Raw genomic sequence first — 25,050 nt, forward strand, 5'->3', positions numbered from 1 at the left:
GTGTTCATCGTACGTTGGATGAAATTCAAAGCAGTATCCTCAAAAGGGTGCCTCATTCATACAATCCTTTATACAGGAACTGGAGCAAAAGGCACCGGTCGATCCGAGCACGGAGTTTGAGCCGACGTCCAAGCAGATGCAGGATCTGCTTGCCACCAGCCACCCGTTCTCGCCCGACCTGATTGCCCCGATCAACGACGAGCTGGAGATCGAGATGGAGCACATCAAGCTGCACGACATGCTGGGCGAGGGTGCATTTGGGCTGGTGCGCAAGGGCGTACTGCAGCGGTCCGGTGACGATGGCGAACCGGCCCAACCGGTAGCGGTAAAGATGCTGAAAGGTAAGTTCGTTGGTCAATTCTTTATTCTGGCCTTTATGGTGAACGTCTACAGAACCTAAAAAGCCAAAGGGTTTTGCGGGATGTAGCGGTTCCTCCATTATTCTTCTCTCAACGTTTCTTTCTGAGCATCTTCCGCTCAAACTCGGCTAAGAGGAATGTTCATGCAATTCGTGCGGTGTCCATGTCAGACGTATGTGTGGTCTGGTACTGTAAAGACTCGATATAGCGGTATAGATTATAGGTTCTTTGAAATGAACGGCTTCCTCAAGCTATAGAATGACCGATTGGAAGCCAGCATCTTTGCGCGCAATTCAGTTTTTATGCTGCTGTCTGTACTGACCTTTGACCCGAGGTGAATTCTGGGACGACTTCAAAATAACATTCTCCTATTCGTACGTCACCTCTACGTAGGCCTTTATTTGATAGTATTTAGTCCCTTGTGGTGCTACCATCAGTATGGTATTTACCAACTAGCTTGATTTATTTGCAATTTAAGGTTCTCTGCCACCTGTTGGCGATGGATAATCCAGAGCGGAGTCATGGATCAACTCCGACTCCGGTACGCAAAATATGACTCCGACTCCGAATCATATCCGGATCAGTCCAGATCAGTCTGGATCAATCCGAATCAATCTGGATCAGTCCGGATAAGTCCGGATCAGTCTGTGTGAGATCGGATAGGTCCGGATGGGTCTCATTGAGTCTGTACGAGTCCGGTAGAGTACGGGCGAGTAGTTTAGGTTGACGTTGCAATTGTGAATTCCCAAAATGACGGTTCATTTCAGTTCGCGGGCCGTATCGCTTCACAATTTACGTTCTTTAGGACCATTTTGGAAGTTCGTGGAAGTTCAAAGCTCGTTTTAATAAGAAAGTACTAACTGAATATATAAAATTTCTACTGCTTTGTTATTAAATCTTTATTATTGTCTTTCATGAGAACAAAATTAAATTTTGATTAATTAATCAGAAAAGAAAGCTATTTAATTTAACCTTTACACAGTCATCTCCGGCCGCATTAAAGACTCTTGAGGGACGCGTGCGGCCCGCCAACCGTAGTTTGGAGACCCCTGTTTTAGACCATTCTTGATGTGTTCATTGACTTTCAAGTAAGGTATCGAATATGACATCGAGACTCCACATAGGAGATCAGCAGACCAATGATGTCTATAACATCAACGTATGCCAGGATCTGGGTTGATTTGTTAAAGAAGGTTCCTAAAGTCTTCGCCTTGAAGCATTGGATGGTTCTCTCTAGCACCAAATTGAATAGGAGACAGGCAAGACCTGACCCCGACCCCGAGGCAAGAGTTTCCAGCATTCAATGTTAGAGACAAGTCAATCCTAAAGGATAACGATCAATACAGTTGTTGCAGTCCAACCAGGCTTCCTGCTTGTATAGGGGGTAGATGATGCCAAGATCACAATCGTAAGCCATCGACTCATTATCCCAAGGTTTTGAAGTCATATTTTCAAATATTTAGTTTTTATTGATTGATTGTTTTTCTCTCTTTCTCTCTCTCCCTCACTTTCTCTCTCTCTCTTTCTTTTTTTCTTTCTTACTCTTTATCTCTACCCCCCTGCCAAGAATGTCCACGGGTGGAAGACATCCTCGAGTTTCGGCGCGAGATGGAGGTCATGAAGTCGGTCGGCACCCATCCCCACATCGTCGGCATAGTCGGCCACTGTACGAAGAATGTGCGCAAGATGATGCTGCTCACCGAGTACTGCGGCCGGGGCAATTTGCTCAACTATTTGCGCCTCCAGTGGCAACGACTATTGCGCCAGAACCGTACCACCGGCACGCGGTCGATTGGTGGCACCTCTGGCACAAACATCACAGCCACACTACCATCACCGCCACCACCGCCACCACCACCACCGACCAGGTCGTTGGAGATGGCCGACCACGAATGCTTAACGCCCTCGCTCGATAACAACAAAATGCCCGAGAACGTGTTCAACTTTGACACCTCGTTCGTGAACGATAAGAAATCGCTGACGTACAAAAACATCTCCGACCACCGGCAGACACTGCTGGGGGTAGCGTTCGGGCTGGCCGGTGGCAGTGATGGCAGTAGTGCCTCCCGATCGCCCCAAATAATCGAAAACAAGCTGTACCCACTGTTCAGCGACGAAAGCGACGGTGACGAGACGGCCCAACTGACGCACTGCACTAATGCATGCAAAAATGCGGTAGAAATTGTCGAAGGAACGTGGGAGGTGGGTGAGGACGTGAAGGGAAGTGTGCGGATTAAGCCGTGCAGCTGCCACGGCGCGCCCGTCGATTCGACCCTAACGAACAATACGGTCGAGAATCGGTGGTATCAGAGCTGCTCGCCACAGTCGGAGGAGGAAGAGGATCCGCTACCGAACAGTGGCCAGCTGTTGGAATTTTCCCGCCAAATTGCACTTGGGATGGTAAGTGGGATTTAACGGAGGTTTAACGATTAATACTGAATGGTTTGTGCCCTCCCTTTATCCGTGTGTAGGAATTTCTCGCCCGCAACAAGGTGGTGCATCGTGATCTGGCCGCCCGGAATGTGCTGGTGTGTGATAGTAATACGGTTAAGATAGCCGATTTCGGGTAAGTTGGCGTAATATGCAGTCTGTGTGAACTACATTTGTACCTCTCCATTCATGCTACATTCCCATTCCGAACAGACTGAGCCGCGATATTTACCAGGAAAATCTGTACCGTAAAACGAGCAACGGCAAGCTGCCGATCAAGTGGCTCGCGCTCGAATCGATGACACACCAGGTCTACACGTCCCAGAGCGATGTGTGGTCGTACGGGATCCTGCTGTACGAGATCTGCACCCTCGGGGGCAGCCCGTACCCGGCAATATCGACCAACCGGTTGCTCCGCTACCTCGAGAGCGGTTACCGCATGGAGCGGCCGAAAAGCTGCAGCGAGCTGCTGTGAGAAAACTGCACTGTAACGACACAGCCAGTATGAATTGTACCAAATTAAATCCCTTCCCTGTTCTTCTTCACTCTCTACACACACACACACACATAGGTACGATTTAATGTATTCCTGCTGGAATTTGCATCCCGGCGAGCGGCCCACGTTCAGCAAGATTGTGCACACGGTCGAGCAGCTGCAGGCAAGGGACATCGCAAACGATCCGGTCGTAATTGACCTGAGCGCGATTGTTGATAGCCATTGGTAGGTTGCACGTGCGCACTCACCCCCCTCCCCCGAGGGGGTGTGATGGCTAATGGGATGGATTTCCAAGAATTTGGCCACTGTTGAAAGCTCGATTGATAATGAAGCGAACGTAATCGTATCATTACGATTGAATAATTTCTTCGATTTACCGATATACCATACGCCTCCCCTAGAAGCACATCTGCAACGAAGATGAAAAGTGTAATTAATCTCTTGCCGGTTGTTCTCACTCTTTTCCCTTTCTCTCTCTCTCTCTCTCTCTCTCTCTCTCTCTCTCTCTCTCTTTCTCTCACTATTTTTTACAGTACAAAAAATACTACCGAGGAAAATTCATACTTAAAACCGGTGGAGTATTAGACCTGATGCACCGGACGGGGCAGTGTAAAACAGAGACGAACGTGGATTTGCATCCGGATGGACACTGTAATGTGACGACAACAACAACGAAACATGTGGAGCACACATCCAATCCCACATGTGCACACGTGACGCGCGGTTGGTACGATTTTTACCTCCCCTTCCGCCAACCGAGGACGCACACAGCGAAGGAGGAGGGTGGGTGGACAAGATACAGAGAGAGAGAGAACCGTTCGCGGAACCGTATATTTTAAAACAGATTGTATAGGATTATATTGTTCTTTTTCTCTGACGCTCTTTTTGGATGAAATATATTTTTAAACAAAAACTGTAATGCCACGTGTGGTGTACTCTTCGAACCGAACGTTCCGGGTGTGTGGTAAGGAGATTTTATTTGTTCTGTTGTCCTTCATGCAGCGAAGGAGCAGGAGAAGGTGACAAATAATTGTCTATAGCAATTGCACATTTTGCGACACGTTTTTGCTTGCTGCTTACGAAACACGATGCAGTTTGGGGGGATGTTGTTGTCCCGTTGCGTTTGTGGTCGGGTGGTTTTGTCCACCCCCGCCCGAAACGCCCCATCATCATTGCAACAGGAGAGGGGAGATAGACAATCAGATGGATGGTTGGCTGCAGCGGTACAGGATTAGGTAGGAATGCTTCATTTGTGTCTCGATCCGGGACCGCCTCGCATGCTGCACTCGGCACATGCAAATGCGCACACACGTGTGTGCCCCCAGCAGAGCATCATGTGTTTCGGTTTTCCGACATATTCCAATCGGAATCATTGTCGTCAGCAGGTCGTTTGAGTTGTGCGTTGGATGTAATGGGGAAGCGGCAGATGGATTGGAAAAAGAAAAGAACGCAAAATGAAGATAGTTCAATTAGTGCCCATTGCTGAATAATTGGCCTCACTGGCACGTTCACTTGTGAGTGGGCGGGTGGGTGTATGTGGGTGGGGTTTTGCATTCGAATTGGGCCGCTTTTTTGCATACCTTCCCATGTTGGCGTTTATGTAGTGGAATGCGACGACCAGCAGGAAGAGAAACACCCCGAGAACGTTGCAGAACACGGCCAGCTGCACATCGGAAATCATGTTGGCTCGGTGGTAGGTTGGTGTGTCTGTGAGAAGGAAAGAGATGCGGGATTAGATCAGGATCGGTACAAATCAGTCATCGATGGATGGCAGTGCGCTTTAACCGCAACAGCATTTCATTACACAGGCTGCCCGTAATGTGCCGAATTATATGTTGCGATGCGGCATGGCTTGTTGAAAAAAGGCGATTGAGATATTTACGCAATGTGGACCCACTTTTGTGCCTTTACCCACAATAAGCTGCAATGGTTTAGAGCTAATCAGTGGCTGATTGCACTAATACGTTTTTCGAGCTGCTACCATTTCGTGGGAATGAGTTCGGAATGTATCATGCGACGGTGTGATGGTTCAAGTGGAAATAACGTACATTAAGCATTGATGAATTCTTTGTCTGCGTTCTTCGTATCGGTGCGGTGCTTTTCATCCGATTAACCTAACCCATTGCCAGTTCATTCGAAATATAGCAATTAATTATCCAGAAAGGAATGTTAGGTTGAATCAATCTTAACTGCCGTGTAAATAAATGTGAATGTAGTAGAGTAAGCAATGAACTATGTGCAAATTTCACACGGCATTGGAATATTTATTCTTTACACCATGTACGCCGACGACCGGCAAGAAGGTACACGTCACAGCATATTCATCCCATGGCATAGAAAGATTCCTTGTTATTACGCTTGTTATTGCATTCGCCCCAAAGTTTTCCACCAACAGGGCACTCCACCCATGTAAAACGAACCAAGTTAAAGTAGGAAAACCACTTACGTGCGTTGAAAAATGGTCCAAAAATGCTTTACAAAAGCAAGACACGGCAGGGCAAAACACTGTTGAGAAAATTTATAAACAATCTCCGCTTTTTTTTTTGGTGACAACTGGAACTTGGAAACGTCATCGCTCTTTTGCACGTACTTTGACGATTCGCTTTGGCGCTGGCAGTCGCGTCAAGAATGGCGGGTACACATAACGAACGCGTGGATGACAAACGAACTATTTGATTTTCATAAAATAATGTGTAAAACTCTAATGCTTTTATTGAGTAAATTTGGCGCTAAGTAATATAAAACGTACCTTTTGAAGTGTTTTTTATCAATTAATGGTTACATTTTCTTATAAAGTCGCTTTAAATCAAGAAAATATTCACAGCCGTTGTGAGCTTCGAACGCGCACAGTTTGAATACAAACGAAGAAGACTGCACGAAATAAAATTTACGATTAAACTTTATTAAAACCCATCGCTTTTGTAAAATTTTTAGCCAAATTAATGCAACAAACTGTCACACGCTGTATCAACGACCATTGCCCCGCTGTGCACACCACACAAAAAAAAACATTGAAAACAAAACGGCGCAGCACGAAAGAAGCACGGACGGGAAAACGTCAAACATTTTCTCACCAAATATCGATTGGCTCGCGAACGGCAAAAGAGAAATTTCCGAACACACATACACACTTTTACCCCGGGTCGAGAAGAAAGTGTGGCCATCCGCATTCGCTCCGAAACGGGTCGGACCAGGGCCAAAGAAGGATAATTTTTCGCGATTTTGTGAACATCCGGCAAGTGCGTATGTACTTTGGTGCTTTTGTGCTAAACTCTTTATCCCGAAAGGTGGAATGTGCATTTACTGCGACGAACAAAAGGTGCGCGACCGAGATATAAAGGCGCTCCCGTAGTGGAACGATAATAGGCCTGTGCTGTGATTCCCTAGAAAAAAAAGTCTCCTCAAAAGGCAGCAAAACCACCAAAGTGTGTTTTGGTGGTCACCCGTGGAAATCGAAAGCACGGGAATGCAGTGCGAATGAAAATCGGATAGTTTTCCCGTGTCAACTGTGGAAACATCTGCGAATTGCGGTGTGTATTGCAGGTAAAAACGTTCGCTGCACTACATTGCACAGTGCTGTGGCAGTGCAGTGGTGTGCAGGAGGAGAAAATGATTGGGAGAGTGTGAAGAAGCAACGAGGAGGATGGCAAACAGCTAGAAAATGAAACCAACTGCCTGCGGATTCGTGGAATCAATGGTCCGAAGAACGGAACGGGGTGATGATCGGCCTGTTTCCCTTTTTTTTTTGGTGGCACATTGTGCTCTGTCTATGCGCCTGTGTTGTTCACCGGACAACGCTCCACAACCAAAACTGAACCATTGGATGGGGTAACACGAAGGACAAGGTTTCGGGTGTAACAAAAACTGGATTGCATCACCGCAACCAACCCTGGAGAACGGCATCCAGCCGCAGGAGGAGCATGGGGAGGAGGTCAGCATATTGTGATTGAATCGATCGTATTTTGGTGCGACTGTGCGACTCCATCCCGCTTTCGGTTACAAGCTTTCAAAACTCGGAGACGTTAATATGATTTATGCAAATTAGCGATGCATTCCGGATAAATCACCGTCGTCGCCAGTTGCTCTTGAAAACCTTGTCTCCTCCTTGTCCCTCTCTCACACACGTGTTGTGCGCGGCCATCAAATCCCGCTTCAGCCCGTGGGCGGTTTTCGAGAACCTTTGATCACAACAACAACAATAACAACCACAAAATCGAAAATGGGAAGGAAACGATCGGCGAGATCGAAACAAGCCGTGGTGGAACGATGAATAATTAATTTTTTGCGTTGCCCCCCGTCCAACAACGGTCCGGTACTGGTGTTGGGATCCAAGTGTGCGGTGGAAAGGGAAATACTCGTGTCCCCTTTCAACAAATGGCCGGTATGGTGGCAAATGCACATACTTCGATGCAAAACGGAAATCGCGGCAAAACACACGATGGCACTCGCGCGCGCGCGCCGCTTCTTTAAGTCAAGGCCAACCTGCCGACAGTCGCTTACGGCTTGCTGGCTAAGCCTGCGTTTATTGTTGTGTACATTAGTATTAGTAGAGAGATAGAGCTAGAAGGGTGAGCACACGGTACACGGGGAAGCGCCGGGAAGTGTTTGTTGGTGGACAACAGTTATCGCATTTTGATTTGGACTAAATCTTTTAGTAGCTTGTCAAGAGGGAAGCTACAGCTTGCGCGATTATCAGCTCAACGTGGGGCTTCTTAGCGAAGGTTAATAGGTGTGCCAATTTATGCACATCATTTAACAGCTATGTGTTGAATCACGGCTCACGGCTTTTGGGTTGAACAAAAGGATGAGTCGTGCGCGCCCGATAAAGCAATAATATGGCTATCGAATATCCTCCCGGGTTCCCTTCATTAGCCTCACAGACAGGGAGAAAAAGAGAGAGGGAGAGGGAGTCATAAAACTATCTTCGTGAAGGACCAGCGTGAAGGTTCGTCGGTCTGATTGCGGCGCACACCATACGTTATCGATTTGCAAGCACCATCCCGTCGTCGTCGTCGTCGTCGCTCTTCCGTAACGGATGGCCATCATTAATGCACAAATCGTTTCACACTTCTTCTTTTTTCGGGGGAACATCGTCGTCTGCTTCCCCTTCCCTGGCCAGGCATCATACCTGGCGTTGCAGGGCTGTGCGAACCAGAGTGTCGGCTGCGTGGGCATTCTTTTTTTACCATAAATAGTCGTCACGTCCCCGCGCGACCACGATGATGATGATGTCAGCTAGTGTGGCTGGGGCAGCGTGAGCGCACGAAGAGCGAAACCCGTCCACATCCTCCCGTCGGAAGATGATGATGATGGCCACGCGCATACCACCGCCATGCGTGTATGTGTGTGTGTGTGGCTCGATGGCTTTGTGTAGCTTATTTGTTGCTGCTTATGTGTGACCCCGAGTCATCATCAGTTCGTGCTGTTAGCACTGGTGGCCGCGGGTCCTGCAGGTCGCGGGTGTGGTGTCGAGCAAACATGCCAAAACGGTTATTTCAGGTGTGCGTGTGCACGGCCGAAAACGGCCATCGTTGGTGTGTCATGCAAGGGGGAGTAGGTAGGGGTAGATTAACGCGCGTTACACCGAATCACCGCATGAAACAAGGGGGCGAGATGGGAGAGATGGGGGAGAAGATCGTTACCATGATTTTCTAATGTTTGCATACGTGTTTCGTGTTAGGTAGAGCAGATCTTTGCATCGCTTTGCCTCGCGATTCGATGAGCGAGACCATGCTTACTGCTTACTGTACTGATTTTGTACTTTTATTCACATTGCTTTCAGGTGGAAATATCAGGTTCTTCATCTTTGGGTAATGTTTCATTAAATGGAGTCTGGTGTGTCCCATCACCAAAATGACTCTAGGGTAACTGAAAGAACGAGGCGCTTGAAATTAGAGTTGGGTTAAATTAACAAAAAAGTGGAACTGGGTCCGAACGGTTCCATCAAATTTTGGAACTAGCTCCGAAGGGTTGGTTCAATAACTCCCGCCGCAACCATCCGGAATCGTTCCAAAAATGTTTGGATCGTTGATGAAACCTCTTAGTATATTGGCAACAAAAGGCCTTTTACAGGGTTTTCCAGGGATTCTCTTAATTATGGGACACTTCCTTGACTCTTTCTTGTGTGAAGTAAACTTCATATGTTGGAAATTGGACTCTATGGCACCCTTTTTGGACAGGCTGCTTGTAAATTCCAATTGGATGTGTCCAACAAGGGTGCTATAGAGTCCAATTCCCATTACATTAAGTTCATTTCATGTAGGAAAGAGTCTATATAGTGTCCCACAGCTACGAGAACTCCTGGAAAACCCTGTATACTGCCCGTTTTACGGTGTTCATGTGTTTCAATGTGTTTTCAATGCTAACTGTGACTTATTGTTGTATCCATAGTAGGTATATGAGCTCGGTACATTCAGAAATTGACTCTATAACTGTAATGTTATTAAAGTCGTAGGCACATTCACTAGTATCGAACCATTACAATTCCGGACGATTCCGATGACTCCAGACGATTCCGACGATTCCGGACGATTCCGTACGATTCCGTACGATTCCGACGATTCAGAACGATTACGGACAACTTCGGACGATTCTGGAAGATTTTGGACGATTGTGGACGATTCCAGACGATTCCGACGATTCCATTTCACTGGAGTCGGAATCGGAATCAATCTTGCCAACACCGGAGCAGAACTTTGGGTGCGATCCGGGGAACCCATGTCTACTTGAAATTTGTAGGATTGATCTAAAGAAAAGTATGGATTAGAAGATTGTTGTCCTTGATAACCGCTAGCTTCCTATTCGGCCTTACACTTGGCATTCTGCTTGCGAAAGAATGGAAGCGGTTCTTGCAACTGTTCAGTCTTCGCATTAAATTCTCTTTCCCCACATCGCCAGCGTACTTCAAAACAACGCTCCTAACGGCTTACTTACACCCAAACCAAAAATTTATGATTGAAAAGTACAAGCACGATCTCGCCAACGCTTTCCCCCCCCCCCCCCCCCCCCCCTCTGCCTCCTTTTGGCCAGGTTCCAGCGAAACAGTCGATTAATATTCACGCGACGCTTCTGCCCTAGAATGTACTCTAATCTCTATTAGCCGGACGCGAACAACAATAGTGCCCGATTTGGTGGCCGGCCCGCGACAAAAACCAGCACACGCGCTCCCTTATTATTATTTTCGGTCGAATTTCAATGTATCAAACCAATTCATTTATCGTACTCTCCCCCCCCCCCCCCCTTACACTCCACCATTTATGGTAATGGAAACGGTAGTCCGCTTACTTTTTGGAACCATTCCATACGGACGACGGGGGACGGACGTATATGAAGCATGACACACAGGCGCACACTTTAGTCCCCCCAAAAAGAAACACCACACATTGCAACATAGGTTAAGTGTTTTACCGAAGAAGACGAACGACAACGACACGACATTGCTGGGGCCCCACGGTGTGAAGTATGCCCCCGGGTTTGTGCCCCTAGCACGCGTGTTTAACGCGCCATGCCCCTTCTCTTTGGCTACTTTGACCGACCAAAAACAACGCATAGACACACACACACCCTTATGACTTCTGTCCTGCCATCCATCAAATCACCGAACCTAGCGAACGGCAACGATGACGACGTCTTGAAAGCAAAGTAACCGTAGGCGATGAAGCTGATCAGAGTCAGTCCCAGTCAGCAGAGTCGCAGGGTAACATCAGTTTTGGGCCATCAACAACCATTTTTGTTGTTTTGCTCTTCGAAGAAGAATGGAGAAGAAGTGCCGTGTTGTGACTGGTTCTTAATTGCTCGTCTTTGCAGCTGATCGGCGTGTGTCGGAGAAGATAGGACGGAAAAGATCTCGCGGCAGAAGACCGTTTCTGAGGTGAATTTGGTGTTAGAATTGGGCGGTTTTTTTTTTGGCGGTGCGAGTTCCTAGTGTCCCATGTTGTGCACCGTTCGTAAATGGCACTATCATAAACGAACGCTCTTGAAACGGGCAGACAGAGGATCATCATCAATTCGCCTCTTTGTCGAATGGCCTGTGTGGGACCGTTAGACAGCGACGAGACAGTCTTCCCGGACCGGTGGACAGTCTAAGATCGCAACCCCATTAACACGTGTGTGTGTGTGGTTTTAATTGCGAGCGTAATTAGCTGATTGGCAAATTGTGACCTCAACCCCCTCGCGTTTGTGATGATCGTTCTTTTTGTTTTGGGGTGGTCCGACAGTCCGACAATATCGCCACGGAGGGCACACGCTTGCTTTGATGATCATTTTCTAATAGCTTTTGTCATGCCCCGCAAGACAAGAACCAGCCGGGAATGGATGGTGAATTGTGCGCCGCGGGATGGCATTGTGTACTTTGTGTGTGAATGTGTGCGTGTGTGCCGGTGTAGGTGACGTCCGCGATGGGGCGGCCAACATGTGTGATCAATAAATGGTGAACGCGAATGGCAAATTAATTCCAATAATCTTAGTCATCGGTCGAATATTGCGCGTTTGCAGGCATCTGTGTAGAGCGAGTAGAGGAGGTCGCAGTGTAGTGTGTTGTGTGAGGCTTTTCAATTTTGCAGCAATATTGCTAAAAGTGAGTTGGACGAATATTATCATTTTACTGTCTATTTGTAATCACAAACGTTTCAAAATAACAGAAAAAAACGCTACCAGTAATCGCTGCTAGTTCGTTTCCCAAGTCGTGAACACTTCGTTGCGCTGTGCTAAACCCGGTGCCTGGTGCGCTTCTTATCAAGCGTGATTATCTTGGCGTGAAGCGCATCGAAACGTGCGGACGAAAGATTTCCGTGCAAATATATGTATGTATTGCGACAGGTGGTGGAGGTCAACCATGTAAAACGAATATACTAGTGATGGGTTAAGTTTGGTAAAAATCCGGAGTCGAATCCGTTCCGATTCCGATAATTTTGGAATCGAATCCGGAAGGTAGGTCCGCCCAGCATTATGCGGAGTCGTTCGGAATCATCTGGAATCGTACGGAGTCGTCCGGAGTCGTTGTGAGTCGCCCGGAGTCGGAGTCGTTGGGAGTCATTCGGAGTCGTTGGGAGTCGTCCGGAATCGGTTGGAGTCCTCAAGAGTTGGCTAAAGTCGTTGGGAGTCGGAGTCATCCGGAGTCATTCGGAGTCGTCCGGAGTCGGAGTCATCCGGAGAAGTTCGGAGTCTTCGGAGTCGACCAGAATCGGTTGGAGTCGAAGGCATCCGGAGTCGGCCGGAGTCGGCTTTCGAAACAAAAGGCCTGTATACGAAGTGCACGCTCAAAGTGAAAGACAAAAACACAACTCCGATTTTCGACTCTGGGTGACTTCAAAAGACTTCGACTCCGGATGACTCCGACGACTCCGGCTGGACTGAACTAATAATACCCGGAGTCGGATCGAAGTCGTGGGTGCGCTACAAAGAGCACATCACTAGAACATATACACATGGACACACATATACACATGTTATAGAGATACTGCACGATTCCGGAGGAATTTTGGAAGAGCCGCGCGGTTAGCCGTATAAAAATGTACGCAATAAAGATTGCACAGTTTAGTTTCTAGGTCAATCGATTGCGCTGGAAAAGAAGAATTGTGCGGCCATAAAGCTTCACCCACTTCCCCTTTCTCTTTTTCTCAGGTTGTCATGTATGTGTCGTCTGTTTGCAATCGTCTTCTAACCATTACTTCCTTGTTTTGTAGGTCGACAAACGTTTGGAGGTAGTGGAGGGCGCCCATCTAGTTAGACATGGTGCTAATTGTGTGTGTGTGTTTTCTCTCCCCTTTCTGTAGATAATTTAACGGTTCAACACGCCCTCCTCAATATCATGTCGCACCCCGCAAATGCAACGATCGAACGACCATCGTGTCCTTGGCAACGACAGCACTCTTGAATTGACGGAGAACGTTTACGAGGGGAGTGTGTTCGGCTAGCTTCACATCGGGCTCGCCTTAAGGCCTTTGACACACCCGCCTCCAAAAGCCACGAAACGATGGAATCCCAACGAATACTGTCCTCCCCGTCGAACGGTGATGACACGGAAACCGATTCGATCAGCTGTTACGTGGTCGATGCCGCCGAACTGCCGCCCGCCGACAGCACAGGCTGTGCCACCGCTGGCATCGTGAACGTACAGTACCGGCTCGAGGCCGGCTCGGACAGCCATTTGCGCAAGGGGCTGAACCGCATCTCGAGCGATTCGGCGTCCACGTACGAGCTGGTGGACGCCGGCAGCCCGCAGTCACCGGCCGCATCCGACACGAGCGACGGCCACGGCATGGACGGTGACGATGACGACGATGGGGAAGAGGAGGACGAGGAGGAGGAGGAGGAGGACGAGATGTGGAGCAATATTGTGCGTATAAATAATGCGACGTTCGCGACGGTGGCCGAACTGGCGGCTGCGAACGAGGTGGAGGAAGGCGAAACGCTGGTGAATGAAATCGAGTACGAAGTGCAGGAGGCCAGTGGGGCGGGTGCGCTCGACCGCGAAGCGCCCGACGGTGGTGCCGCCGCCGAGCTGTTGCAGCGCAAACGGTTCGATCTCGCCCGCTCCTCCACTAAGGAGGAGAAGCAGCGGCACAACGAGGAAATAGTGATCATGAAATCGAACTCGCTCTCCGACACGACCATGCTGGCCGATGGAGGCAATTCCCCGTGGGAACCGGGTGACGTGGAGGACGGTACCGGGCAGGAAGGAGCCGAACCGGTTGAGGAGGTGCTGGAGGAGGACGATCAAATGCAGGGCGGAGTGCTGGCCCAACCGGCACCGTCCTTCGGCGGTCCCTCCAAACCGTGCTTTATCGATGCGTCTTCACTGTTTGACGACGATGAGGTGGTGTATCCGTCGTTTCAAGAGATCGCTCCTCCCGCCCCACTACCAAACTGCCGGTCCGTGCGGAGCGAGGCGGAGGGTGCCGAAAGCGCGGGCAGCATCCAGCTCGCGACGATCCTATGCGACGATGAGAAGCTACGAGCGACGGCGGCGGCGGAAAAGATAACCATCAAGCCGGTCGAGGTGAAGGACCAGTTTGCGGCTGGACCGTCGAACGATTATCTAGCGTGCAAGCTGAAGCTTGCCGAACCGGCGAACCAACGCGAGCTGCTGCCGGAAGTGCCGTCCACCAACGGCAACGGCGAGAACGACCGCGACGAGGTGCTGGCACGCCAGGAAGCGGAACGCAAGCAGGGCACCTTTCTCTTCCAGCACTCGATCCAGCAGTACTCGGGCCACCTGCTCGACGCGAGCCTGCAGTTTGCGCCGGAAGAAACGTACAGCGACCTGTCGCTGCCGAGCGTGTACTCGTCGAGCAGCGAGCCGAACTACGGCGAGTACAGCTCGCTCACGATCAGCGACAGTCAGCGCTACTCGCTCGGGGGTTGTAGCAGCGTGGTCGGAGCGGGCGACGAGCGGGCGAGCGGACGGCTGGACAGCTTGCGCGGTGGCACGAGCACGAGCGGGTACAACTCCAGCTCGGCCGACTACAACAGCCGCACGCAGGCAACGAGCGACGTGGAGTCGGCCTCGCACCACTACCCTCCCAGCACCCCGTTCAACTCGATCGTGCACGTGACGTCGGCTGCGTCCGTACCGTCGGCGCTGGCCGCGAACCGGGCGGTGCAGGAGCTGAGCGAAGACACCGGCAACGAGACGAGCCGGGCCAGCTCGGTCGACCGGGAATCGCACTCGACGCCGATCCGCATCCCGAAGCGGCTGCAGAAGCACGACGAATCGGCCCCGATCGTGTCGGGCGGCGCATCGATCGAGGACTTTACGCCGCGCCAGTGCGAAAGCCCTTCGGTGCGGCGCCGCACCGACACCTGCCCGATAGTGTCCGGCGGGAGCATCAGCTTTGACGAGCCGGAGGAGCGGACCGCGGCTCGGCAGCTCAGCAAGAGCGGTTCGGGCAAATCGTGGGTCGTCGATCTGAAGAACTGTCCCGATGATGCGAAGACGGCGGCGGCGGCAGCGCTCGAAGCTTCCTCCGCGATGCACTCGGGCCTCGAACAGTCGGGCCAGCGGAGCCTCGGCTTTTTCGTCGATTTGGGCAGCCTGAAGACGCCGGAGGAGGAGAAATCGATCACGGTGGTAAACAGCCGGCCGCGCACGGCCCGCACAGAGCTGATGAAGAAATCGACCGGCTTCTACATCGACCTGTCTGACGACGGTAGCGAAAGTGCGCGCAGCGCTACACCCAAGCTGAGCGGTGGACGGATGGAAACGCCACCACCTTCCGCCTCGGCCCTGACCGGATCATCCCGGAGCGAATCGGAGGAGAAGCAGACGGCGGCGGCACCCGATCGCAAGAACATGTTTTCGATGTTTATCGACTTTGGCAACGACAATGGTGGCGGGAGCAGCGTCAACACGAACGGAAAGCCAACCATGCCACGGAAACTGTCGATGCCGCAACCGCTGCTGGCCAACGGGAAGGAATCGGTACGTCCCAGCAGTCTTGGTCCAGCGGTGGGCGATGAAAGCAGCAACAGCAAGCCTTACTACATGTTTGTCGGGCCGGCCGATGGGCCACCGTCAGTGATGCGTCGCGCGCATGCCAATACGACGGCAAACGGAGGCGCCAGTGGTTCGTCCGCTGCAAGAAACGAATCCAAACGTCACTCCTGGAACACGACCGTCGGTGAGAGCGCTGCGGGAGGTTTCCACGAGCGTCGAATTGCCAGCGGCAGAGCCTACCAGCGTTCCACGAGCGTGACGAGCGATCGGGGCATCATGAACATACTGGACAAAATACCGCTGCTCTCCAAAACGTCCAGCATGTCGATCGATTCGTCCGTGTCGCCGTTCGAGGACTTTACCTGCTCCAAGTCGGAGCTGAGCACCTGCTCGAACCACTCGGTATCGTCCAATTCGGCCCACTCGAGCAACGAGTCGAAGGTATCGCCCAAGGACGGTACGCACGAGGGCCGACCGATGGAAGCACCGGCGGACGGTGGGGCGATGGTGTCATCGGCCCGCAAAAAGCGCAAGGATGCCAAAATTAACGAAACGTTCGACAAGAGCAGCCAGGGTTCGATCACGGACGGCATACTGTCGTCAAACGAGGACGGCTCCCCGACGTCCACCACCACCGACACGGACGACGTCACGTTCCAGAACAATCCGGCCGAGGAGGAGGCACTGCTCGCGGGTCTGCAGCAGCCGGCGGTGGGGAAAGAATCTTTCCAACCGCTCGGGGAACCGATTAAACTGTCCGCGATCACTAGCAGCAACAGCAGCAGCACCACCACAACCACCAAGCAGATGGAAACGATCGTCGAGACGGTCGAGTGTTCGCCGCGTCATACCGCGCGCAGCAAACCGCAGCACACGATGGAAACGCTGCACGCCACGATCGAGAAGCAGAAGCAGCTGCTCGAAACCGTCTCCGAGAATGTGGAATCGCACGCGTCCACCACGACGTCTTCCTTCGTTAAGCTGTCGGACATGGATAAGCCACCGACCGCGGTGAGTCTGCTCACCACGACCACAAAGTTTGAGCTGCATTCGAGCGGTGGTGGTGGTGGTGGTGGTGGTAGTGGTGGCAGTGGCAGCGGCAGCAACATGTCAAACTCGGCCGGTTCCAGTCGAGTTGCGCGGCTGTTCGAGTGTCAGAAGTACAACACGATCGGGTCGGCGATCGGCGCCAGCAGCCAAGCGATGAGACAGCACCAGCAGCAGCAGCAGAAGGCATCCAACTACTATCACTCGAACGGTGGGGCAACGTCGATGGAGCGACACTCGTGGAATATGTCTCGCTCGACTGGCAACAACTTTGTGAGCCTCATCTCCTCGTCGGTGGAAAACTCCCGTTCGCTCAGCCGGCTGTTTCCGCACCTGTCGAAAGGTAAGCGAGGGCGAACTAGTGAACCGGCACCAGAGGGGGGCTGTGGTGGTGTGCTCAAAAGACGAGAGTGCACACGATGGTGCGGTTGCGGGCGTTAAATCATTATCGTCGTCGGTGAGTTTAATGCTACGTTTGTGCCTTTTTGTTTTTTGCTTGTTCTGCAGCATTTAGCAGCAGTCTTCCGTCGGACGTGGGTATGAACGGGCGCAACGGTCAGGATGGCAGCGAGATGATGCAGTCGGACTTTTCCTGCACCTCCAGCATCACCTCGAGCCGATCCGGTATCGGTAAGTGAACGATCGACGTTACGCCTTACTGACTGGCGATGTAAAGGTAATATTTTCACATTCTCATCTTTGCTCGCAACCCCGGCAGAATCGATCGACGAATCCATCTCGAGCCGGCAGCCGCGCCGCCTCGGTGAGGATCTGCTGAAGATGTTCCTTCAGGAGATTGCCACCGACGTGACGATCGAGGTCGAGGCGCGGAAGATGCGGGCGCACAAGTGCATACTGCGATCGCGTTGCCAGTACTTTGCGGCAATTCTCGCCGGGAGTTGGGTGCAGAATGCGGGCAACGTGATCGCCCTGCCCGGCTACTCGTACGCGGCAGTGCACTTTGCGCTCTGCCACATCTACTCCGGTGCCTCCCATCCGCCGGAGGGCATCAGCCTGATGGAGCTGGCCGCACTGTCCGATCTGCTCGGGCTCGAGGGGCTGAAGGAGGTGACGGCGTACGCGCTGAAAACGAACTACTGTCACAACTTCCACAAGGTAAGCAGACAGCGTTTGGGCAGCGCCAGCAGAGGGGGGGGGGGAGGGGGCGCGAGGTGGACGAGTAGGAACGAAAACCCGGTAAAGTGTAAGGTGTTTCTCGTAGCAGTGCTTCAAAATGTCTTGAGCATCAAGAGATGTTCACCAACGAAAACAATGAACATATCCGTGGTAGCTTGATGCTCATTGCTGATACTCAATGAAAGTGCGTCATGACATGCGAATGATTGTGTCCAACACGATACTCTGACTGACAAGGCTTTAAGCGCATGCCGTCGCAATCCTAATCATGACTTTTTCAGGCTGCGAACAGTGCTGCCAAACGCTTCTGTTTCAGTAAGCAACACTCATGACTGAACCAGTTGGTGGACCAATCACATGCTTGGTGACATTTTGTTTAGCAGCCAACTCTTGGTCACTCACTTGGTCATGACATTTTCTGTCGGTGATAATCACGACATTCTTGGAATATATTTGGCGTGTGGTCTCAGCTACAAAATGATCGTACTTTCGCGCACTGTTTGCTTTGTTTGCCTGTCAGGTCATGAAGAAATCATGCTCATTTTGTTTCTTGGAACAACTCGCAAGCACCGCATATCTCCCATGGCTATCGTGATGATCACCGACTGAAAATGTCGCGACCAAGTGACAGACCAAAAGGCACACAATGTCACCAAGCATGTGATTGGTCGCAATAACTGTTTGAGTCTCACCTCTGATCATCACAGTAGAGCTCATAATGCTGACATGATTTTGTTTCAGCCGGAATTGGTCATGACTATGTCAGTGACATTTTGCAGAACTGATCGTCTTCTTTGGCACAACAACCGTGGCTGTTCAAGGCCTGCCTGTATCACAAATAGGTTTGGCTTTCAATGACTTATTGATTACACTTAGCAGTATGGTCAGTCCTACGTATGATGGGCATGTTGTTAAGTCGTACGAGTTGACGACTGGTCTGGTGGTACAGGCCTAACTGATCACAGTAAAAAAAAAGTCATCGCAAAGTGAATGACCAAGCGATGGTCGCAAAAATGTCACGAAGCATGTATTGGTCACAACAATCGTTTTGAGTATCACCTCTGATTATCACGATTGAGTACGTGACGCTGACATGGATTTTGCTTCAGTCAGATTTTAAGGCATTGACAATGACATTCTGCAGCACTGCTCCGTAGACACACGTTGCTTTCAAAATTGTTTGTGGAAACTTTATGTTCTTTCTTTTCTGTGTTTTCCCGTAGCCTTGCGTCGGCTGTATGGACGGTGTGCTGCAGGTGCTCCCGGTGACGCTAAACCACGGTCTGGACGATCTGTACCGCAAGTGTCTGAAGTGGGTCTGCCGGCACTACGTGAAGCTCTGGTCGCAGAAGCAGTTCGCGCAGCTGCCGCTCGACGTCGTGCACCGCTGCCGGCAGCAGATAGTCGCGCATCTCAGCTCGGAAAGTGTACTTACCACGATACTGGACAGCGAGCAGCTGCTCACCCTGCTGCACCCGTACAAGTGGTCGGTGGAGGTGGAAAACGTGGTGCGCGACATACTCGAGACGGCGTACGACTACATTGCGGACCACTTTGCGTCGCTGCTTGCGAGCGACGCGTTCCTGTCGCTCGGCCAAAACTATCGCTGGGCGATACCGCACCTGGAGCCGGTCCTGCTGCCCGCGGCCAACAATCTCAGCCCCGATCAGGCCTGCAAAAGCTACCCGCGGGCAACGAGGCTGCAGAAGCTGCTGCAGGCCAAAGTGCTAACCATGACGACGACCACCTCGTCGACGCCCATGTCGTCGAGCGACAACACGAACGTGGTGAACGTGTACGACAAGCAAGCGAAAGCGGCCGACGGTGCCGGCCGGAAGGACTACAACCTGCAGGAGGAGGAGATGGACTGGTGCGACGAGTTTGTGGGCATGGTGAATGCCATTCTGTCGGCGGTGGAACAGTGCCTGATACGGCAGTGCGCCCGAGCCATGCGGGTCAGCTCCTGGCAGCGGATGGATGTGGAGCTGCGCAACAAGATCCAGAAGCTGGCCTGCCTGATGGAGACGGCGGACGAGCGCAAATCGCGCTCGCGCTATTCCTACTCGTCGCAGACGTCCTCCTCGTCGTCGGTGCACTCGCGCACGAACGATATGCGCCAGGTGCGGCTTGCCATACAGGCGCACAACAAGCGGGCGCTTGAGAACGGTCAGTCGCAGCACCACCACAGCCAGAGCAACCGCACGCAGCAAACGCAAACGATCAATACGCACCAGAACGAGCTGAACGCGGCGCTGCTGAGTTCGCACAAGCTGGCGAAACATTACGCTACGCACGAGGCCGCAATGGCCGTGCCGCCGGTCGTAGAGCGCGAACGTACGAAGCAGCAGCAGCCGAACCATGCGACGGAAAATGGGCGCATTTCGAAAACTGCCTCCAAGAGTCACGTCCCCGAGCCGGGCAAGAAGGCGTCCATTGCGCACACGAGCAGCAACGGTCGCCAGGCAGCGAACGGCATTCGCATGGGCGTGCTTTCCAAAGCGTCCAGTGGTGGCGGCGCCCCGCTACCACTAGCCTCACACAAACGTTCGCAATCGGAAGATCATGCGAATCTAAAACCGAGCACCGGCAGCATCAAACCGGAACCGATGCAGAATTTGCGCACCAAGCTGAGCAACGTTAAGCCGCGGTATCTCGAACCAAAGAAGCCGAAAAATGCGGCCAACCTGCACGCGCAGAACAACATTTCGTCGAGCGGCAGCTCCACCCGGACCTCCAGCCCGGCGATGGGTCACCGCAAGGGTACGGCGAAGCTGCAGCACCCGAACCATCACCCCGGCCACGAGTCGAACCTGTCGCTGGACAGCCTGTCCTCGCCGGCCAAGCTGAAGGGTGCGAATGCGGCCAACGCAAAGCTAGCGCCCCGTGCGACCGTGGGCGAGATGGACGTATCGATCGACTCGCTGGCAGAGTCGATGAAATCGCACTCGCTCAAAACCAGCAACACGCTGTCGCACGAGTCACTTATCTATCAGGAGTACTTCAAGCCGAAGGTGATCAACTCGATCGATCAACAGCAGCAGCAGCAGCAACATCAGCCGCCACTGGCCAAGAATGGGTTCGTAAAGGACAAGGATCATCATCGTGAGAAGCGCCCGGGCAGTGGCAAATCGGTGGGCGGTGGCGGTGGACTGACCGCGCGCCCACTACCCGGCGGCATTAAAGCGAACCACTCATCCTCCTCCATCCCGTCGGCGGTGAGCGTGCGCACGAACGGCATCAATCGTACCGCTTCGTCGGCCAGCGTCGGCTCGAACGGCGGCAGTGGCGGGCTGGTGAAGCGCAGCTTCCTGTCGCAACGGTCGCGCGAAATTTTGGCCCGCCGCACCCACGAGCCAAAGTCAAACTCGACCAACTCGAGCAACAAATCGGCCGCCTCCTCGCCCAGCCTGCTGCTGACGCGCGACAAGTCTACGGGCAGCGACATCACCAAGTCGGGCTCGTCCGCCTCCCTGACCACCCCGAACGCGGGCGGGCGGAAGGTGTTCAACACGACGCTACATCTACGCCGCACGGCCAAGCTGCCGGACGGAACGGCACCGGCTACGGGCGCTAGCAACAACCGCGCTTCTACCGGCAGCCAGGAGCGGAAGACGGAAAAACACACCGCAAAGGGCGGAGCTTCACAGCGGACCAGGGCAGCGGCAGGATCGCACGGTGTCGCGGATAGTCGAGCCTCGCTGAAGGGAGGAGCCGCGCTGGAGAATAACTGTGCGCCCGCAGTAGGTGATAATGGACTGGTGCACGCACCGATGATAGTGGAACGGGTCGAGTCGAAGCTGGAGCGCTCGAACACGTTTTCGATCGATGCTTCCGACAATCCGCTGATACTGCAAATGATGGAGTAAACGGCAGCACTGGTCGTGTGGATGGAAATTACGACTGAGGAAAAGAGGTAGGAAATGATGGTATGTATTGTGTGTGCGAGTGTCTAGCGCCTGCCTGGGTGCTACACTTTCGCATCGGAAGGTAGGTAAGCAGCAACACGGGAGGTATCTTCTCAGAGATAAGAGGTACGTGTGCGCGCGCAGTTAAGACAACACATCTGCGCCAAAACACGGGGTGATCTTAAAATCCAAACTAATTTAATTCGCAAAACTCCTGCTAACTTCATCACAAATGTCTAGTCACGTATTTATATGCATATACATAGAGAGGAAACAGAGAGAGAGAGAGAAACAGAGAGCGGAATACTAATATGCTGGGCGTATGGGCAGCGATGCTCGACTCAATGCAAGCGATATGATGTGGTGCATCTTTTCTGCACTCTTAATTAATACGTTAGAAACGATATATATACACACACATATACTTATCTGTTGCAAGATATACTTATACATGTAATGCGTAGATATTCGGCCAAACCCCCGGCTGCAAAAGAAGCATAAGGCACACGAGTATGATTTAGCCAGTGTTAGGAAGGCCATTCGCGAACAAAGCTATAAACCCCATTTCAAAGTCATTACTATTGCCGAATATCGCCACATTTGGGGTAATGGGGACGCCCACGATAAGCACACGACGATGCTGATGATGATGGTCTACACAGCCGCAGACACACGGGGAACAACGATCTTTTGCGTGAGGTTGCGCTAATTGCGTGTGGTAATAATTATAATAATAATAATCACTTATTCGGTTTGTTACATTTGCAAAAGAAGAATTTATATAGTTTAATCCTGTCACTCGTGTCCAGATGATGACCCCAAATACGCCAGCCAATGGCACAATTTACCCTACTCCATCATGTTTCCATTTACATCCGGACCGAAGACAAAAAAGCACTGGCGAGGAAGAGGAAACGGTAACGGAAATGAAAAGTTCAATGTTTGCATGTGTGTATGAATCGAACTCCTATAGTTTACAATGTGCACGCTATCTCTCTCTCCATACGGGTGTGTTTGCAATGTTTCGATGACCAATATATGAAGCCATAGTTTTATTCGGTTAACAAATATGCATTCAGGCTATAGTTTACAGCAGAAAAGGGAGTTTCAATGGTGAAATTGGGTGCTTAAAGTGCTACTGAAAGGCATGAAAATCTATGATGAAAATGGCAGTTAGAAAAGGCTCTAATGAACTGAACCAACTTTTGGTTCGCATAGAGCAGGTGGTGTAGTTCCATGTCACGCGCTTCAAGTGGTAGTTACGGGCTTTTTTTGTAATGTGTTTTTCCGCTACTTGATTCAGAAACAATGTGATAACTCGATCTTTAAGAAGATCATCCCTTTTTGGTTGCTATTATTTGCTAATTTACAAGACAAAAGTATGTGTTTTTGTATTGCTTTAAATAACCCGCCCCTACTTTTGCATTTTATTAAACTTCTTGAGTAACTTAAAACATGTTTCTATTTTTGTTGCAAAAGGAATGGTGATACTTGCTAGCTCTTAGAATATTAATTCCACTCCTTCGACATTGCTGCCAATTTGCTGTGTTTAATGTGCTAAAGTATGCGTTTGGTTTGCTACAATTAATCTCACGAAATGAATCCATAACCACAGTCCATCAGCAAGTACCCGCGTTAGTAGCGAAACGGTGGTACGGTTAAACAAGTTAGTTTTGCATATTGATGCTAGGCTTGATGATGCTCTGTTCGATTCTATCCCGTGAAAACTCTGCCGTCCCAAGACTACCAATGATAATTTTAGTGCATATTACTATTTTACCCATAAACACATCGCTAGTTTGCTTTAGTTACTACTTATGCTGCGATAACTTCCTCGCTCTATTGGCAGCTTATGGGGCGACAACCATATATTACGTAACGCTGGTATCGCTATCAATTGAATGATTCTGCTAATTACGTACTAGTTCTGGAAACTGCTGAGAAAACTAATTTATTTTCGTTTGAAATTACATTTAAATGGTATTAGTTAATAATTCTTTCAATCAAATCATCTATATTTTCTTATCATAAATGCAATGTTCATACAGATTAGACATGTCGCTGAGACCTTCCATGCAATAGCGTTACGTAATCAATGGATGCCTCCTTCTGCATACATTTTATTCTTCTAATTTGAAACATCAAGATTCAGGCTACGATTAGGTATGTCAAGATCTACATTTTTGACCACCAACCATTCTGGCAATTTGTTTTGGTAATGTAATAAAATACTTTGCTAAGTTTTCTGCACTGATCTTGCGATCGTCAAAGTGCGATTAATGGCGTTGTTGAGCTAAGTGATTGATTTGTTTGTCTAGTTTTACGATCGGCTTAAAATGTTTGTTTTTTTTTCTAATATGTTTCTGAAACTTACAACATTCCCTCCAAACTTTACACCATTACATCGGTTTATTCGTATAAGTTTGAGTTTTAGTACTTAAAAATGTTGCCGCTGTGCTACGGTGACGAGTGATTTGTTTTATATTTATATTAATTCTGCATACCCTTGGCTTTGCGTGCAAAACAAAACTAATGTAGCAAGCAGTAGAAAACCGCAAAGGATCTGCGCGCTCCTTAATAGAAAACAAGGTAACAACTAACTATGAACAATAATAACTCACGCCAGATTGCAAAAGCGAGTGCAACTGCTGCAGAACCACTTAAGCAAGCCTAGTCATGTGTACAAAGTTTTCTCGTCAAATGCTTGCAAAAACAAACAGAAAACAGCTACCAAAATTAAAAGCACATCTTTCGTACGCTGCGTATGATAATATTATAGATACCAGAGATCAGTGCACTAGGTGATAGCGGAAAGGAATAGACAGCACGAACTCTATAACAAAATATAAATAACACATCCTGTATTTAGCTGCGCGTTTGAGTGTGAGTATGTGTGCGTGTGTGTTGGCTATACCAAAACTATTGGTTTGCAGCAGAGATCAGTTTGAAATGGTATGTAGAAGAGAAGATGTAAAAGAGAAACAAACCAATGCACTGCTAAATGGTTGGACAAATAGACGGGAAGGAGAAAGGCTTCTTGATGCATGGATTTGTTGTGTAAAATGTAAGGGCAGTCCATCTGATTCGATCACGTGAATTGGATCGCGAAGAATCAAACACTAGAAGCGACCGAGAGAGGTGAACTTAAAACAATAAACGTTCTACAGCAGCTTTTGGAAACTAGCAACTGAAAATAACATCCGACCATCGGCACAATTATTAGTGAAGCTCGTGATAAAA

At 50.4% G+C, this 25,050-nt stretch overlaps 3 protein-coding genes across 17 annotated transcripts in view; 2 read left to right on the top strand and 1 right to left on the bottom strand.

The window, feature by feature from the left end:
* LOC3290041 (tyrosine-protein kinase receptor torso) overlaps positions 1-4,204 on the top strand; it is a 38,155-nt gene extending 33,951 nt beyond the window's left edge. For all 11 annotated transcript variants that reach the window (XM_061646669.1, XM_061646679.1, XM_061646668.1 and 8 more), the window contains 6 exons: positions 77-341; positions 1,927-2,759; positions 2,831-2,925; positions 3,003-3,260; positions 3,361-3,510; positions 3,819-4,204. In XM_061646669.1, coding sequence (XP_061502653.1) covers positions 77-341; positions 1,927-2,759; positions 2,831-2,925; positions 3,003-3,260; positions 3,361-3,510; positions 3,819-3,870 — 1,653 coding nt within the window. In that variant the 3' untranslated portion in view covers positions 3,871-4,204. The remainder of the gene's footprint in view (positions 1-76; positions 342-1,926; positions 2,760-2,830; positions 2,926-3,002; positions 3,261-3,360; positions 3,511-3,818) is intronic.
* Positions 4,205-4,218: 14 nt separating this feature from the next.
* Positions 4,219-5,873, bottom strand: LOC1276434 (dolichyl-diphosphooligosaccharide--protein glycosyltransferase subunit 4). Its single transcript, XM_061646689.1, has 3 exons — positions 5,732-5,873; positions 4,866-4,992; positions 4,219-4,565 (listed from the first exon to the last, which is right to left on the bottom strand). Exons 2-3 carry the CDS (start codon positions 4,964-4,966, stop codon positions 4,532-4,534), a joined length of 135 nt encoding a protein of 44 aa, XP_061502673.1. The 5' UTR covers positions 4,967-4,992; positions 5,732-5,873; the 3' UTR covers positions 4,219-4,531.
* A 413-nt stretch (positions 5,874-6,286) lies between these two features.
* LOC1276435 (uncharacterized) lies at positions 6,287-25,007 on the top strand. Of its 5 annotated transcripts, none has more exons than XM_315779.5 (5): positions 6,287-6,828; positions 13,059-17,111; positions 17,276-17,398; positions 17,487-17,884; positions 19,129-25,007. In XM_315779.5, exons 2-5 carry the CDS (start codon positions 13,259-13,261, stop codon positions 21,769-21,771), a joined length of 7,017 nt encoding a protein of 2,338 aa, XP_315779.5. In that variant the 5' UTR covers positions 6,287-6,828; positions 13,059-13,258; the 3' UTR covers positions 21,772-25,007. The 5 variants fall into 5 exon arrangements, with proteins under 5 accessions (XP_315779.5, XP_061498012.1, XP_061498013.1 ...); XM_061642028.1 differs by having other exon boundaries at positions 6,287-6,815; XM_061642029.1 differs by lacking the exon at positions 6,287-6,828 and adding an exon at positions 10,529-11,860.
* The last annotated feature ends 43 nt before the right edge of the window (positions 25,008-25,050 follow it).

The sequence above is a fragment of the Anopheles gambiae genome, chromosome 2, assembly GCF_943734735.2.
Source record: "Anopheles gambiae chromosome 2, idAnoGambNW_F1_1, whole genome shotgun sequence".
In the NCBI taxonomy this organism is placed as follows: Eukaryota; Metazoa; Arthropoda; class Insecta; order Diptera; family Culicidae; genus Anopheles; species Anopheles gambiae.